This window comes from Galleria mellonella, unplaced genomic scaffold, assembly GCF_026898425.1.
Source record: "Galleria mellonella isolate WM207_F2 unplaced genomic scaffold, CSIRO_AGI_GalMel_v1 utg165, whole genome shotgun sequence".
Taxonomy (NCBI): Eukaryota; Metazoa; Arthropoda; class Insecta; order Lepidoptera; family Pyralidae; genus Galleria; species Galleria mellonella.
In genome coordinates, this window is record NW_026442009.1 from 2,527,324 (window position 1) to 2,547,159 (window position 19,836).

The 19,836-nt window shown below is 31.9% G+C and overlaps 1 protein-coding gene across 8 annotated transcripts in view; it reads left to right on the plus strand.

Moving 5' to 3' along the window:
• Nucleotides 1-4,890: 4,890 nt before the first annotated feature.
• LOC113518759 (protein held out wings) overlaps nucleotides 4,891-19,836 on the plus strand; it is a 96,266-nt gene continuing 81,320 nt past the window's right edge. For 4 of the 8 annotated variants that reach the window (XR_008252582.1, XM_052892734.1, XM_052892732.1 and 1 more), the window contains exon 1: nucleotides 4,892-5,226. Coding sequence is in view for 7 of the 8 variants with exons in the window: in XM_052892734.1 (XP_052748694.1) it covers nucleotides 5,100-5,226 (127 nt within the window). In the remaining variant the exon portion in view is untranslated. Of the gene's footprint in view, nucleotides 5,227-19,836 lie in introns of all 8 variants that reach the window. The other 4 variants (XM_052892733.1, XM_052892735.1, XM_026903733.3 and 1 more) reach the window with 2 other exon arrangements.

Genomic DNA, 19,836 nt, shown 5'->3' on the forward strand with positions numbered 1-19,836 from the left:
GTGGTTCAGGATCGTTCCTTATGGCAGTCTATGGGGGAGACTATATCCCGCAGTGGACGGATGAAATGATGATAATGACATTAAAAAACATAAGTTTTGGAAACACAATCTTGTATAGTGATCTTTTTCATACAAAGATAATGGTTGTCTATTGAACTTCTGAAGAAAGTCACTATTCCTAAAGAGATATTTTAAATAATTATATTTAAGATTTATAATGTTTAGCATTTCTTAGCTACTGACATCTCGTTTACACGTGGTTTATTAATTTTTATTAATTATCAAGTTAAAATAGATTCGTCCCGGCTACGTATGGATGCAGTTTATTACAAAACATTGTATTTTTGTACTTATACAAAAGTTTAAATAGCATATTTTGTACATACAAACCTATATGAAAATCTATTGGGTGATTTACAAGAAGTAAAAGAAAAATAGAAACGGGTTGCGACTTTATACAATTTAAAGATTATTATTAATTCATAATGTGTAATATTTTGACAACAAGGTCTTGTTATAATATATTTCATATATAAGTACTTAAGTTATTGTCATGTCAATCCAAATGTAGCAAAACAGGAACAAAACAACGCCAACGTTGTTTTAACAGAGAATTCAAAACAAAGTGGGTGTTTCCGATACCAAGACATACGCTATGCCTTTTGACAATAGATACATACATGTATTCAACTTCTCTTATAACTGTACAACTTGAACTATCTGAAATTTTATTCTATTATCCATGTCATTATTAAGTGGCACTAGTCATTAGGTTGTATAGTCAACATAGTCTATTTGTGACTTTTCCAAGCCCAATACTGTCTTGTATTATCACATGATTTAATAACAAATATCAATAACCTTACAATATTTCTTTTATATTACAACAGTGACAAACTACCATACGACCTGCCTAATGTGAAATAAACCATAGCTTATGAACATCTACTCATATAACAGATGATGCCATATGCGCGTCTTCAACCCCAAGGATAATAATTACACCCTTTGGCGTTTATATTTTTAGTTGAATTATTTTGGCGTATATTTTTTGTAATTTTGAATGGCAAATAAATCATATCCATTGATTTCCGAATAACAGTTTCTTGTTATTTCTTCTTTGTTAAAACAGTTTCCTAAAGTAGTAAACAAGAACAAAACACTTGTATGAATCTACTTAATTTAAAATATTTTTGATTGATTTATTGCCTCGGTTCCATATTAGTTTTATCATGTCACCTTTTGTAGTAGCTTGACATGTAACCTCCATATAGCCCCCAGAACAAGAATAGGAGCAATATGGTCTATGAACGTGACTGACTGAAGTAAAATTTTTAAGTGATTATTCGCATTGTATTTCATGTATATGAAATAAATAATAAAAGAATAGAACAAATCTAAAAAGGCTATCTTTACGTAATTTTAGAGTTTGCGTAAAATTTCCATAGCAAAGAGAAAAATGGTAAGGAAACATTTACCTACGTAACCAATTTGTTAACTTATGTAGACATATTTATGTGTCTACGTTTATGAACGGTTTAAGTAGCTTGGTGTGGCTGCGCATATCGTTCGTAATGTGACATGGTTTCACTAGTGTAGTGTATTATCAATAAGAATTTTTTTCTTTAATGAATGACAATGAAATGGTAACCCCACCTGCGCTATCGGTATACACTGGCGGGGCACCAGTGAGTGATGATAAGTGAGAATGAAGCAGATCAGTTAGCCCATCATGACGAATTTATCAATAATTAACCTTGATGGTTTCCAGAGGTAACCGCGTGGAGGTCGACCTGATAGGGTATATTGCTAGCAATGAGGCAGTCAGACTCTATTACTAACAATCCCTTTCCCCCCTATTAATAAGAATTACAAGTGTGGCGGATTAGTTTTGTGTGGTATAACGTGGTTTAGGATGCCTGATTTAACTTAGTTTTACGGCGTGGTGTCGTTTAGATTTGCATGTTTTACTTCTTTAAACTATCTTATGTATTATATATGTCGGTTAAGCTTCTTGTTCCTCTCCCGTGCTCTATTCCATTTTTTTTAATAAAAAAAGAAGTATTTAGCACAAATTAGTACATAATATATTAATATGAATTCATGAATGTGAATACTAATTGGAGTTTAAAATAATATGTATTAGATATGGAGTTGAATGACATTGTATAATAATGTTTGTATTTATGTATTACGGTAAAGTTATGGACTTGGTAAGTCTGTCTTATCTAAAAAAAAAGAACACTAGTTTTAAAAATATAAATAAAAATTAAAGAGTCAAAGGAGTAGTAAAATTGCCTAGTTGTGTGAGTCGAGACCTTGATAACGAAAGCGTTTTTTTTTTAACCTGATATCTCTGGTGGTGTAAGGGTCTAGGTGATGAAGTGGTTGCTTAATATCAATATCATACTCGATATTTTAATAAATAGATTTACAAAATATCTATTTTGTTTATTGTAATTTATACTTGCACTGGTTACTTAATTGGTTAAGTCGTTAAAGCACTGACAGGTAACAAATAAACAAACGGACTTTCACATTTATAATATTATTATTATAAAGATTAGATAATTATATTGCGGTATAGTCATAAAAAATAATATAATAATATCCCCTATCTACCTGTTCGAGAGTAACGTTTTTTATTATATTTATACTATTACGAAATGTTTTCGTTTAATTCCAGTTCAATAATCAATTTCTGATCACTTTTGTTTGACAAATCCACTCTCAGGTCACAGTGAAGTATTTGTGATCGCGATAATTATTAGGGGGTAGCGGGGAAAAAGGTAAAACCGCGCGAATGAGGCCCAAGGTCAAGGACAAATGAAGCACCTTAATCTACATCATGATCTATTTATGTGCGAAAATTTATTGAAGTCTGTTAGCCAATAAAGCGTAGGTAAATTCGTATCAAACGTTCAGCTAAAACATCTAGACATCTTACATATTTACAAACTTCATATAAGTAGGTAGTAACTTATTAACTGACAGATAAGGCTTTTTCTATTACTATGCTAAACGTACATAATCTATCATCATCATCATATCAGCCATCTATTGTCCACTGATGAACATAGCCACCCTCACAAGGGGGGTTTTGATAGTAGTTGCCACGCTTAACAGACGGATTGGCAACCGCAGTTAGATTTTGAGAAGGACGCTGCTGCTCATCCTTTGTCCATTAAGTTTCCTTAGTCACCTCTTCTTACGACACTCACGGCAAAAAAAGAGGTGGACTTTTCTATGCCGAAACTACACAGCATAAATTGTACCTATACTAATATAATAAAGAGAAAAAAATTAATTTATCATCATCATCATTATTTTAGCCATTATCTGTCCATTGTTGAACATAATCCTCCCCCATTGACTGCTAGGAGGTACGGAAAGATTTGTTTGATTTAATAGATAAACTCAAAAACTGATTTTAATTCTTTTTTTTATATATAGACAGTTACATTTTTAGTAAGTTATATATTATTTCAATATATAAATTTTCAATTGTAGGGACAAAGACTACAATATTGTAGTCCAAGGTATCAAAAATTTGCTTGTGAAAGTTAATATAAAATATTAATTTATATTTTTATTATATTTATCAGTGCGAATCTGGAGCGGATCGCTAGCTCACTCATAAGGACAATATTGGTCACATACATATTTAACTATTATAATATCTGAGCTATTTGGTCGATCGGTCGGTTTAAGAGAATGTGGAAATTACAGTAAAACTTTTACAACAAAGGCATATAGTGCTTACTTAATAACAAATTGTTAATTCACTCGAATGTGGAACGTGGAACTGTGTAATCCATTTAATTCGATAGTTCAACTAAGAGCATCGGATAGGGGTCAATTATCCATTTATCCTTTTAACAGAATTGATAAAATGAAACTAACTTGGGTGATTTTAATTAATCCAATGCTGTAGTTCAGTTAAGAAAGAATATATATTGGAGTTGGGAGTTACAATTTTATCTCAAATAAACGGTATAATCACATTATTAATGGTTTTTGTGATAACTGCGGAATAATACCTTAATTTACCAAGATATTTAAAATTGTTTATTCCAATAAATTTAAGGAATTGTAATTCAATCGATAGTGAAGTTAATATTAAATTATTGAATCTCTTTGTTGAATTAAATTGATTTTTTAACCATATTATTACAAGAATATATTTAATTGTTTTGTGAATACAGAATACAGGGTATATTAAATAATTAACAGAATTTATTTATAAATAACAGGATAATTAATTGTACGTGTAAGCTCCGTCATACTACAATTAAATAATTTTATCATGTTTTCTTTTTCGGAATAGCTTATAAAATAAATAGAGTTAAATTAATTTCTTTTTTTGTATTAATTGGTTTTATTTTTTATTACAACTACTTTTTGGTAGGTATATTTTTTTAAATTACAGTTTACAATATAAAGACAAACTAGGATTTATTACTATTGGTGTCTAGTATAGATAAATTGTTTATGCTTACTATTTACCCGTCTAAATGCCAATAAGAATATCTATTCTATATTATTACGAATGTAATATTAATTATTAAATTAGTAAAATGCTCATTTTGATTTAATTTTCGTTTTATTTCCTTTTAATTACCATTTTACTTGTATTGTCTAATTTTATCATGAATTTCAGACACGATATAATGTACATAAATATAGATAAGTACCAATAGATTGATGAATGAGTAGTTTGCTAGTTGACAATAAATATACTAGATGGCGACTTTGTCGCTCCAGTAGTGTTAGAGTGAGATGTTTTGGTTTATTAGTAGGTGCGAGTGAGAGAATTGTACGTTATTATTACGCCTACACTGTAGACAGAAGTCGCACGCGCTCACAAAAAATTCATCGGCTAGAGCGCAAGCGCAATGCTATATTCGCCCACAACTTCACTTCGGTCAACTTCGTCATTTAGTGGTGATCGGAACTTCGATGTGTGTGGAAGTGAATTTTAACTTTTCTAACACAGTCTCACAAAAATAACAGTAACCAGTTACTAAAGTATAAATTCTTATCCGAAACGTGTTAGATAAACATTTAACGTGTCATAAGTTGTATTAATATTATTCAAAATGTGTGATAATAACAATCCTTCAACACAAAGTATAGCGGACTACTTAGCTCAGTTGCTCAAAGACAGGAAGCAACTGGCTGCGTTCCCGAATGTTTTCATGCACATGGAACGACTTCTGGACGAAGGTAGGTCAAAATCGTGTTCACCTATTTATAATATGTGTATAGGGAGGCGAGAGTGCAGGTTACTATCGCAGATTCTTGTCACCACAGGGATCGTAAATTGGATGCGTCGACATAAATGCTACAACGCACACGATATTAAGTTTATTTTTGTCTTCGCCCCGCCGAGTTATGGTCCAGTGGTGTTGGTAATGCGATCCAACGAAAAGCGAAGTAAAGCAGAACGTCTCTCTGATTACAATTTGCGGTCAGCGATCGGTAGATTGTCGCCAACGAAAGAGATCGGTGAAATGGACGTAGTAAACGGGTTTGGTGTTCACATTTCGCCGCCGCAGATGTTGTAAATAAGAGATAAATCTGTCTTTATTGCCGGAGTTTGAGGTTATAATTTTGTAACGAGGTCATTTAGCGAAGGATCATAAGTCCTAGTGCACGTAACCTGTTCATAAGGGCCGTTGTCATACCTACATACCGTGCGAGTTAGCGGAATGTCGCCATTTAGTATAGGTAGGTAGCCCGAACCGTACAGTTTCGTTTCGAGCCATATGAGATTTGTACGCAGTGCGGCGCAGGCGCACCGCTCCTTGCTGTAGCCTCGTTTTATTGCCACTAACCAGTTCGCCGATACTATGATGCCCTTATCGTAGCCACTGAATGCCTACCGGCTGGACCAACTTGTGAGTGACGTCGCTTGTAATTGTCGGATGCATTATCTTATGACAAAAATTTTATTGTCAAATTAATTAATCCGGTTTTATTTAAAAACTAATTACAAATAAATGTCAGTCTTTATTTATACAAGTTGTATCCCGCGGTGAAATAACAAACTCACTTTCATATTTATATATTACTAAGAATGATTTTGTATTGGTATTGTGCCTAATATGGTTATTTCATGTGAATACAAATAAATTTCCTATTCTGCATAACTTCTCAATTACCTTAACGTAATACCTTATAATGATTTTTATAATTTAAATATCTTTGCAATGATAGTTTTTTTTACAGTAATTTTACGGCCTGCGATTGTTTGTAGTACTTATTAGTCGATGATAAGATTTATGTAACATTGTAATAATTTTTTTTATTCGTCAATAAAATCCAGAATCATTAGTATAATAATTTTATTTTGTCTTGTTGATAAAAATACATAAAACATTATCAAGAATAAATACATTAAAAATATTAATATATATATTTTGTCGTAGTTATCATAAAAGTTGTAAATATACGAAACTAATACATACCCATTAACTAATATATAGGCCGTTGCCGTAATAGGCAATTATTGCTGTGATTTTTTAAATAATATTATTAAAACAAGAATGCTTTTATATGTATCCAAATGAATTGAAAAATTAACAATAAATCCTAAGAAGGAAACAGAAGAATGCCAAATTTGTAAAACACGCTATATATTAAAAAAAAAATTGTAAAGAATTAAATTCTAAGAGGCTTTCAGCATCTAATTAAATGAACTAAGATAAATTCTGTCTATGTATGTAGAGTGATGTTTATCGTACATGTTAAATTGTCTCATATAAAAGTATTTGACTCCATATAAAAATTGTAGGTACAATCTACCTATAAAAGGAAAAGAATAAGAACCGGTAAATCAAGAAAAGTAAATGAAGTAACAAAGTAGTGATTATTGACAATAATGATGAGCTATTTCCAAGATCCAATAGTGATAAGGATCTCCAAGTATAATAAACATTTGTTAACTACTAATGTAAAAATCATCGAAGTTAGTACTAGTATAAAATATATAAATAAAATTCATTACCCACGCTGATCACGTTTTCTAATAGAACAAGGCAGTAAGGTATAAAGATTTACTGTTAAGTTTAAGCTGTACACTAGGTGTATAAAATAGCATTAAATAATTACCATCTTTTGTTTTCATAATTATCATTGTGTCTTCAATCGATCTGTATATAGATGCAAAGCTGGGTTTACTCTTCGTAAAGGTATGCATATTTTTTGGTAAACGTTATGCATCTTTTCTTTGATTGTCTATCCCTTCCTTACACAGAATGTAAATGTGCACACATCAAAAAAAGTCTAAGCAACACATACAAATTTCAATTTTACAATGTGTTTTCGCATTAAACCCTTAGTATTTTCTTATTTATATTATTTTTTAATGCTTTTTTGATATTTAACAACAATTGCTTTTTTATTTTCTTAAATAATCTTAATTAACAATAATTACGAGTAAATACTGTATGTACGTAGTACAAACTAAGGTGCCTAATCAACTAAAATAAAATGGTTGTACAAAAATTGCATAAATTAATACAAAGTGTGGCCTCCTCTGTTATGAAGAACTTGCTGGCACCGATAATTCATAAAATTGATGTGACTGATAATGTTATCCTGCGGCAATTGCTCCGAATGAAATTTTAGTAAGTCCATCAGTTGTTGGGTTGTTGTCATTCCACCCAAGTCTTTTAAAACACGTCTCTGGAGCATGTCCCATGCATGCTCGATGGGGTTGAGGTCTGGCGATTGTGCAGGTCAAGGCAATACCAGGATGTTCTCACTTCTCAAGTACTCCCGTGTGCAAAGCTGTATGCGAACGCGCATTATCATGCATCAACGTGAAATCGGAGCCAAGCATTTGAGCGAATGGACGGACATAAGGCCTTAGAACATCCTCAATGTAATTTACAGCGTTCATGTTACCATTTACAAAAATGAGCTCAGTTCGTCTGTTCTTCATAATAATAACTGTTGAGCTGTTGTATGGATGCATTTCCTGAACGCACCTTAGTATTTCCAGGATGACGGTACACTCTTACCCTTCTAGTATCAGGCTTGAATCCAAATCGAAACTCATCGCAAAACAAAATTTTATACACATTATATGGACCTTGGTATAAAATGTATGAACAACATACATTTTATACCAAGGTCCATATAATGTGTTCCCTACACGACGTCGCTCCATGACGTAAAACATGTCTCAAAATCCAAATTTGTTCAAAACTTTTTTCAAATTATTGTTTAAATCATAAAATTGATACAGAATACTAAATTTTAATAAGCAAATAAAACGCTATAAAATTCGAACAAATGCATTCGCTTTTGAATTTGTAAAAAAACAAGTGATACCTTTTTTTTTTACAACCAGCTAGTATGTCCTATAGATCAAAAAAGTTTACATTGGTGTTACCTACTTGGTAAGAAATTATATAATAATTGATTAATAATTTGAAATAGTATGTGCAAGTTAGACTTTTTTGATGTGTATATATTGAATACTTTTAAAACATAGCTTTTCATATTCATATCAAGATAATCGGTTACCTCGAACTTCTCTCTTTCTCTCTCATTATTGATGTGCCATTTAGACTTTTTCGTATGTAAGAATGAGTTTGTACAAACCCTTTCTTTATTTGCCATATTCTGTCTCTACACATCTATGTTAATTTTCTTCTCTGCTTTTTTTGATCAGCATGTATTCGTCTTTTGTTCATTACCTAGCATCGTCCACGCAGAACGGCAAGTCTTGTACTAGTTTAAGAATTATTCTTATCGAAATTTTCAAATTGGTTAGTTTTACCTTATTATACGTGGTGTTTCTCAACACTGGGATCATTATTTAAGAAACGGGTAATAGTGTTGTATTTTTTTTCATTAATTTACCTGTTATTATTAATTTCATTTGTTATTGGGATTTTCTTGTTTATATTAATATAAGTTTTAAAAGAGATTAATAAAATTGGTCTTAGATTAGGTACTTTTTTATTTTAGTTGCTAGTTATTTTTCTTCTAGATACCAAATAATGAAAGAGACGCCAGTTACAAGTTAAACCGAAGTTATGTTGTATTACCATATATGTTACCATATGTCCTCATGTTCGCGTTGGTTTCATGCCGTCCAATGTTTACTCGTATTTAAATGAGCTCCGAAACGTGCCAGTAGCGTATGAATCTAATATGATTGGTCTCGGTATAGTCAGAAGTATGAAAAGAACTGTCATTTCATTCTTAAATCGTTGGTATTTTTACGGTTTCCGTAAAAATATGAAGTCTTACTTAGTTTGAGAACTTACCTATATTAAAATAAACTTCCGATTTACAGAATTAACTAAAAAATAAAAATATTGCAATTACTTGCAATGATCCACGTGAAACACGTGCTACTATATTTAACTTGCATCATTTTCAGAAACTTGTCGACTTAACATTTGCCATAAAAGAAGCGGTTGAATTGAGGTCTGACTGTTCTTTAATTTCATTTTGACAAGACAAGGTTTCTGATTAACTTATATGAGTGCGTTAAAGTGACTAGGCACTTTGTATTGAATGATAAGATGGTATGTTGATTTATTTGATTTCTTTTAACGCATATGTCAATACCGAAAAATACGGTTGACGTTATTACTAGATAGTTTTATGGTTTATTTGACACGTCGGCGGTCCGGCTTGAGCTGTAAAAGACTTGACGAAAATATCGACGGCAAGCTGACAGCCGACAGGCGTGGCGTATCGTGTTACGCCGAACTAAGAAATTACGATGGCTATTTTGGATGCTGGAATATTAAGCGCAACAGAGAAACTAAGTCAGTTTTAAAACAAAGAGCTTAGTTTTATCAAAGATACCAATTTAAATCGTTAATCTTTAACTGCAATAAAGGTCGTGATTTAAATAATTAACTGCAAAGTTCGTGTACTATGTAAGTATACTTGTAATCAGGTTGTATTAACTAAGATGTAATTCTCGCTGACATTTAATAACATGGAATTTTCAATTACCAAAAACAATGATCGTGTTTACATTATATTGAATTGATTATTTGGTTATTTGCATTCCAAGAAGAGTCGTGAGTCTCACTAGATAACAATGCATTTAACAAAGTAAACATATAAATTAATCAATCATAACATGTAATATTGATAGAACATGACTCGAGTATTCTGTTACAAGATTAAGTGACATCGATGAACTATCAATTTGGAATTATATATGATTATTAGAATATAAAGCAATAAAGTACCAGATTTAGCGATAAGTTTTATCAGAGAACACACTTCACAAGTTGCTTGAACACTGATAAGTGATAATACACATGAGTTTAATAGCCCTAATGTACTTATATTAGAGAATAGCTATTAGTAGCCGTACATAATATTCAATTGTTATTAGTACCTACTTTTTAAAACAAACTTTTAGTGCTTATAGATAATAAATGGGTCCCATTAACTTATCTGCCAATCTTAATTATTGGCATTATTGGTATGATAGACATTGAAATTTGTTCATTATTTCCATTAATTATGAATTTCTTGTACTTAGTTTATGGTTTTATCAACTAATTCTCGTTATTTTCTACAGTAATTTTAGTTCAAACCTTAGACTTTGTTTTCAAAGTAAAGTATAGATGACACAAATGAACACAAACTTAGTTGCCGTAGTATATGTTTTTAAGAACATAATGCTCATATGTCCCATATTCCACATCTTTCGCTACGAGATGAAACGTTCTATAATCATCTGTACTAAGATTAACAATATACATGTTTTATCTTGGAAGCGGCTGTAGAATTTCAATTATAGATTTTAAGGTAGAAGGATATCATACTAAAGGCATAAAGCTTATAATAATGATATAAAATTAGAAAAGTAAAATATGTTCTTTAATTAGATCTTGATTATAAAATACACTATAAAGTATATAGAAATAATATCATCTAGAGCTGTATAATTCGCGCTTGTTAATTCAGAGCGAATGTTAAAAATTTGGCAATCAATCATCAATAATCACAAGATACGTAAAAAGAAGTGGCATATAAGTATTGAAGTTGTATCGTAAATTTATTAAAAACAATTAAATAAATGTAGAATAGTAGATGATGTTACTATACAAACATTTTTATTAAATTTTGTCAGCGACTTCATTAACTTTAAAAAATAAAGACGTATTATGCTTACATTTCATTATTTTCGACCTCGTTGATCATGTTAGAATGAAGTTAAGTGCTAATAAAATAATAATATTCAAATTATTACGTTCTTTTGCGTAGGCGCCACCTACCTTTGATGTTCACGGTTCCGCAACCCTGCAGCAAAAGTGAATCTTAGTTGGGTCATTATAAAGTTGCTTAGTTTGCGATTAGGTGTGCGCCCACTCAATGACCAAATGAGGGTAGTCGTGGGTAGCGTGGAGGTGTAAGCGCCAAGGCTGCTCTGGTCGTTCTGCAACCCGTCGTAACACGCTGTGGGTTGTTTAATTAAAACCATTCAATAGTCATCGATATTAAGATGTTTTGGATTTCGAATAATAAATAACGATCAGTGCGACCACTACCTTATTTGGGCTTAGCAGTTGTGATTCATAGTTTTAAAAACAACAATTATATGGAGACAAGAAATAATATATCCGCTAATTCTTCCATCGTGTGGCTTCGTTGCTTCATAAGAGACTTCATAGAGCAAATATTGACACGCGATTTATTATCGCGCTAACCTCGATAAGGCTGCATCTTTAGAAAACTGGATCATACGAGACGACTATTCTTTAAGAGTTCTCACGACACTACTACTACGTATCTATATTTCATCTTAAACTACGTGATCGTTCTACTAATGAGAAATACTTTTTATGTAGTCGTGAAAACAAGTGTCATTATCATTAGTGAATTTCAAACAATGCCCATGGTTGCGTAGAAACTTATGAACAATATGCCTTATACTATTACCCATACATAATGGATATTACGCGTGTTGTTCTATGTATACATTTAAAAATATGTTTTACAGAAGTACAACATAGTTGGTAGAAGGTTAAAGTAGTGTTTGCATAGCATCCAGTTAGTGTACTTCAACGAACAAAAATGCGTTCGGGAAGGGCGCGTAGGCGGCGCGTGCGCACTGTAATTTGAAATGAAAATCGATCGCTTCAGAATGCCGAGTGAACCTGTCCTGTGGGTGGGACGACAGGGCCTACGCGTACAGACAAATTTTAATAATATTGCTTTTTAAATTTTTGTTTCGTAATATCATACTATTTGGACACCTACGCAGGTCATGATAAATATAATGACAAAAGTTTGTAATTTTTATTAAAACTTCAATCGTAGACTTATTTTTGTTTAATTTGCAATTATAAACTGTAGCATGTTATTGAATTATAGTTGATAAACTAACATTCAATTGACAATAGTAGACGATGATAATTATTTTTAAATAAATCAGAAGACGTACAATGTATAGTGATGACTTACTTTAAAGAGTTGGGTCCTGAGATGACCGCAGCCAGTAGTAGTAGTCTAAAATTTTTTTATATGGATATACACGGTATATCTGCTCGGTCCCCTATAGGTATGCATGTCTAATGAAAGCAACGTTGTTTAATGATTTGTAAATACACTAGTGGAATACTTAAATATGCACATAAAAACTAGTTATGCAAAGTTCTTCACAGATTATTACAAGTACTAAACTATCGTATCTTAGGAGACAACGAGTAAGGTTTGAACAAATAACATGATTTAGATATATTAGCATTTTGCTGGCGCAATGTACATTTAGCATACGTGAATATTTAGTAATTGCAACGCTAGCTAAGCACAACACTGATTGTTAAGCAGCAACTGAACAAAAAGGTCGTAGTCGAGGCGTGGGAGTTGCAACCTACGGTTGACGAAGGTGACTTGTTGGGTGGACTTGCATAGTTTAATTGCGGCCCTCAACGCCTACTGTGTTGTTGGTTACCTACTTGACAATGTCACATGGTTAGTTCGGTCATTGTGTTAGAAAATCTGTAATCAATTACGAATGACTATTCAGTTTCCCATTTGGGTTAAAATTTATGTTTCCAAATTTTGGCCTCAAGTATGAAGAAAATCCACTTGGTGTTTCTTGTGTTAATTATGACGACAATCTTTAAACAGTTTAATTCGTTAAAGTTGATGGGCTATATATAAGTCTATACATATAGTAATCTTTATATGTATAGACTTACTGACTATAATATATAATTATGGTATTTCTTAGTTTCATGTAAAATATACCAGTATCTCCGTTATATATATTTGTTTGTTTGCGGCCTCAGAGATATCTGGAATAAACAGATATATCTAGATAGAATCTATAATTTACAACTGACTTTAAAAAGGATCTCAATTAGGTTGTATTTTTTTTATATTTGTTACCCCATTACGTCAGTTCTAAACTGATTTGGAATTTGGAATTATAGAAAAGGATATATATTAAAAGATTGACCCTATAAAGGATGTGAAATAAAAAACCGAATTTTAGATGCTACCTATGCACTGATAGAGCACACACTAAAACAAAAAAGGGGTAATTCTTAATTTTTTAAGTATTGTGCGTACCCTCAGTATTTAATTTTCATTTATAAAGGATTATGTTTACTAAGTGGGTACATTTATACAGTTAAAAAAAATAAAAGTATTCAGGTAAAAAAGTTAATAAAAATAAACTAAAATCGTAGTGCGTCGCCTACAGGCCCTATAGAAATTTTATCAAAATCGGTGCAGTAGTTTATTTTTTTTAGATAAAAAAAAACTGGTTTTGTCATAATTGTTAAACTTTTTGAAAAAAGCAATAGTAGCGTTTCTTGTCCGTTGCCGTTGGCTGAAAAAATTACTATTAAAAAATGCTAAAATCTAAATTTATTTCAAATAAAAATATTTCTTTCTTTTATTTCTTTCTTTCTTTCATTGAAAAAGATATTTTTTTTTAAACAAAATCTTAACTTATCATTTTTGTAATTTTTCTTTGAATATGCATAAGTTATGATTATTGCGACATTGCTAATAAATACATATATTGTTTACGCAACTGATAATGTTTCTAGGTGGGTTTAAAACTTCCCTTTGATTTTTACACAATCCGGCGGATGTCTAGTCGTTATCTCATCCATACAAGGAATGTCGTGGGTGTGCTGTGTGAACTTGCTGGACGCTCTCACTGCCCGAGGCCTTAAAAGTATAAAGGACGCGCAAATGAAAGGGTCAGAATAACGGTTTATATGTCGAAGTAAAGAGATATTTATATTTTTGAAAAGTTCACTATGGTGAAGCAAATGAATTCGACAATGAAAATCAAATGATTCGTGACGTCTCATTATACTCGTATCTCCGTTTAAAATTTCAGAACCCAATATAATTTTTAGTATCTTTGAATTAAACACATATAATCAATACTTTCTTATTTTTATAACCTTTTTATCAGTTCTAAGAACTAATAACACATGTGGATTTTCTTGGGTAGTATTTTATGATGTTAGTGATTTTTCCCATCAAATGGGCCGACGTAGTCTATTTGCTACTCCTGTTAGGTACTAGTATAAAGAGTGTTGCGATATATCAATTACACTCACTGTTTGTTTAATTTTTGTACTTAATTTGCATTTTGATGTTAATGATATAATTTATATTTCCGTTCAGAATGGTACTTGTTTTGTACTTTGGCAGTCACAATAGAGTTGATCGTCAGTGTAAATATATTGAACGTAACGGCGGAAATCTGTTGACCCACAAAGCACAATGGATGAATAAATTGTCTCGTTAAGACTAAAAAGTTCGTTATTTTATGGTTTATGGGTGGGCGAGTTCGATAGTTGTTTTCATACTACTGGTACAGTTATATATGTACCTCCGTAACCTCGGTATATACTGGTACCGAGGTTAGTTAGTAACAACCTGCTAGTTATCATAATGTGCGATAATTAATGAAATCATTTTTGATATAAGAAGAAAATAGAAAATACATATCTTGAACCTAAAATTATACTGAGTGAAACTTGACAGTTTTACCTAGTTTGATACTTTGTTATTTAATCATCTTTAAACGGGTGTGATCCCGGTGGAATAGGCCATCCCTTCCTTTCTCGTGGGTGTCGTAAGAGGCGACTAAGGGAGAGCAAGGGATGGGCAGCAGCGTCCCTCTTAAAACATCTCCGAAGCCTAACTGCGTTTGCCAATCCGCCTGCTAAGCGTTGTAATTACTGGCAAAACCCCTCTAGGGGGAGGCTTATGTTTAGCAGTGGACAGTCAAAGGCTAATATGATGATGAAACGGGCCTATAGGCTTGAATGAAATTTGGAATTTAAACAAATTCTGGATAAAGAAAGGTACTTTTTAATTCTAATCCATATGGCTAAAGATGTAGAATACCACTACTTAATATATATGTCTAGTACCTTAATAATATAATAAAATTAGACGATATTTGTACATAGTAAGTCCAATTGAAGTCAAAACCGTAATTTTATGTCCGGTTGTCTGTATATTTGTTACAGCATGACACAAAAGTTATTGCATCAAATTGTATGCAGTTTCGACATGCAATTTGGTGTTTCTGAAGATATAAATTAAAATTTCGTTCTTGTTTCATTTCTGTACTTTATCTAAAAGTGTTTACTTTCAAAATTCATGTGCACTAAATCGCAGGCAAAGCTGGTTTTCTGTGAAATATTTTTACATCGTTTTAAATCAAAAAGAAACAAATTCTAACAATATTCCTGTTACTTTTGGACTATAAATCTACTGCAACCTTGATTCAGTATAAAGATTGACAATCGCCGTCGTAAATCGTGTAGATATGTAGTCTGTAGTCACCAATGCACGCTTGATATTTTGTTTAAAAAATAACCTATATTAAAAACTTAATCTTATCAAGCAGAACAAGATTATGTTGTTTCTCATTTATAAATACTTATTATTGTTACAATAACAATTGATGTAAATCTTGACGGTAACGCTAATAATCCCATTGTATAAATCATCTGTATCCTAAATCTTAAATATTGATGTATAATATTTTCTTGTAATACCTAATGTAACTATTGTGTAAATTTTGGTTGTATCCCATTAAAATCTACTGGCGTATCTAAAGTTATTTAAATTGAAAAATCACGGATTACTTATATCGTATTAATAACATCTCTCTTCTATACAAATGTAACTACCGTAATCTATTATTTTTTAATTGATATTCAACGTGTACAATTTTTTTTTCTATTCTCATTACGGTTTTACTCACTTTTGCATGGTGAAAATCAAAATAGTACGCGTGATTCCGAATTATTTCGTAATCCATCCAAACTGGGCCGGCCTAGTTCTTCAACTTTCTACAAAAGTACGTAGGTGGCGCCAGATTGGCGACATCTAGAGACTTGTCTTTCTCACCAATAGCTTTATGGCGATGCATTACGTTAATACATAGCTTCCTTCATTTAGCAAGTAAGCTGCTTATGCTTACATATACGCAACGGGTATCAACGTTTTAGAATGATGACGTTAACCGGCGTTATATCTATCCGATTGAAAAAAGGTTATGACATCAACTTTAAATATGGCTATGTTTTTTCACATAGACTCCTGAGATTCACTTTCTATAATCGATAGCCAAGGCATTACTAACGAGCAATACAAACAATCAATTTTGAAAGTGCCTCTGTTGCGCCACATGTGTGGGATGCGCAGGCGCCGGTCTGAGTCGATTCTAGTGTATATTGACGTCTTAAGGGTCCCATTCATTTCGCGTTGAGCAATTTAGTGAACGCGTAACGGTCAGCGGTCCATTCATAAAGCTGTGCAACTGCTTGCTTTTGCCCAAATACGTACTATCGAAACGTTTACTATTATTTTTGTAATTTATGTTTAAATTAAGTAGGTACTAAATAAATATGGCGATTTGATAAAGTTATTCTTTTGGCAGCACTGAATGTCAAGGATTACTGTGGCAAATACCTCAAATAGAATTAAATACGAAATATAACTAAACCGGAAAATGGAATAATTAAGTTTAATCGACTGAAATAAAAGTATTCTGTTCTAGATCTCAGCTAAATAATGTCGCCATTTCGTGACTCATCGGCGAGAAGTCAGCTGTTAGTTAATACTTTCGGATGTTGATAGGTTAACATCATCTCACTCCTACTTACCCATTATAGATATGTCTGTCACCTTTTTTCTCAGTTAACACTTCATATTGTACTCCCGCTGGCTTCCATCCACGCCGACATGTGTTAATTTAATTATTTAGTTATGAGTTATGAAATATGCAACTAATTACTTCTCCAGAATTAACCTCGTCTTACGAAACTGCATTTCTAAAGTTTCATAGGACTGTTTTTACCTCCAATAGAACAGTCTATTGGGGGTAAAAACCGGCGACCCCCGCAAAGGTTAATTTAATAATAATGGTTACACATTTAAGTAAAGCGACGTTGTGATTTATTAATTGCGTTTTAACTTGGATTCCATTTATGATCTATAATTTACGCATATGAGTCACCTCACCTATCTTGATCGAATTCTAGCTATATTTATTGAGACAAAACCTGCTGAGAATTAATTTTCATTCTTGTGAGGGATATCGTCTTGAATTCTGAACCCATTCTGATGATTGTTTGTTAATCGATATGTCTACTCTCGTGTCAGTAATTATGTCAAGTTTTGTGATCCATTTATATGTGAAACACAATGTTAAATCATACATAATCTACTCGTATTTAGATTTTTATTATTGACATTGCATATAAATATAAGAACAGGATGATAAAATGAAATAAAAAATAATTACGTATTTATATATCGTGTTGTTTTAACAAACCCGTCTCAATAGTAAGAAGGTCGTGTACGTACTTTGAGGTCAGTTTGGGTCCTTTACTTTACATCATCATATTTTGTCATCCATTTATTACTAGTTATTACGTAAGTATAATAAATATATGAACCTGAGTGTATACTTGACAATAATTATGAATGAGCTATACTATATTATATATGCATAGTTATGCATACCTACTGTTATTTTAAGACGTAATTATAAAAGCATTTCCACTGGGTAATGCAGCAGAGGACATCTACCTATACACATTATGCAGTATATGCTACGTATATATGATATAGCAGCGTGATATTTTTGATAGAAGAAATTGCATCTAGTCTTAGTACCTGGATCTTTGCCAGTACATTTAATTAGGTCATTTAAATTACGAATATCACAAACTGGTTTACCTATTTTACAGAGAATTAGTAAAATGTAATAATTTCGACATTTATATAAATCGAAGTACAGTTTACAGAACTTCATGCCCTGTGCGGCCATCAATTAATACATATAATAAAATCGTAATTGGTCGCTGTCTGTACATGGAAGATGTATAAGAAAAACTATTATAGGATTGCTTTATGAATTAAATAGAATCCAAAACGTTGACTTTTTTTTAATTTTTGTCTGTATTTACGTTTTTGCTCGTTAATCTCAGAAACGACAATCCATTTAAATGCGGTTTTCACTAATACGTTGCGGTTTGATTCACTTAACATTTAGTGTTTGTTTTATTTCAATCGATTCATAAATAAAAATATTATATCTTTTTTTTTTTTTTTTTTTATAAAACTTAAAATGGCAAACAAGCTGAAGGCCCACCTGATGGAAAGTGGTAACCGTCGCCTATAGATATGAGCAGTACCATGGACATAACAGAGTATACTGTTTCGCCCATGATACCCCCCATGCGTTGCCATTCCTGAGGACTCAGGTGTTATTCCTCTGTACCCAGTAAATTCACGCCATATCCCACCCTTCAAACCGAAACACAGCCATGCAAACACAACTGCTTCACGGTTGAAACACGAATATTACCCAAGCAATCGACTTTTGTACAAAGTCTCCCTCTGGTATATATATGCAGCTAGTATACAACAGCTAGTATATGTATAATTTTATAACGATATTATGCATTCCTTCCTGCATATATAAAATATAGCATAATGTATGAGGTAATACGAAGGGTACAGCAAGATAAGTTTTCAAGACAATCTAGGAATTCCTAGCTCATATTATAGGTACTGAGTATAATGTACAATGTAATGTGTAGAGTACTGCAAGTTAATGCAAGTAAGCTTCAAAAGATGATCTATGCCAGGGTTTTTCTACTATTCTTTGAGCCTCCCTGGATTATACATTATATTTTTCTATCCCCCTCGAATTTTGTCAGTTTGAAGTTGCAAACATATTATGCCTCCTGGACATCTCTCTATACCCAACCCAAGAGGGCCACATTCATCTGGTTGGCAAGTTCTGATCCACATTATTCTGCTCTGAATTTCTTGATCATATATGAGATACAGTTATGCTGTATACAAAGGTATATGGAATATACAGCTATAGTACACCATCAATTTGAAGGTATAAAATTTATTATAAATCAAATAATCGTATTTCCTGCCGCGTTTCAAGAATTGACTGTAATTTCCTGTATAGCATAATATTATATAAATCTTTTTAATTACATATCATTGATTTTATATATATAATATTCAATCAGGTGGGCCGTCAGCTTGTTAGCTATTTTAAGTGATATAAAAAAATCTACAAGGTACATATGATATTTCCAAATTTTTGATCCTAATTTCAACAGTTTTCAAACAAAAAAGACATTAGACATTCAGGTCAGCTGTTTAGAACATAAGCTAGCATAAACAAAAGCGGAAATAAATTTGTATTTAGGTTTTTAAATACACAAAAGCAGTTATATTCCAAAAATGTTTCAATTTTGTTCATTTATGTAATTATATAACAATCTAAATATTCCGCGAATAATATTGCTATAATTAATGTAC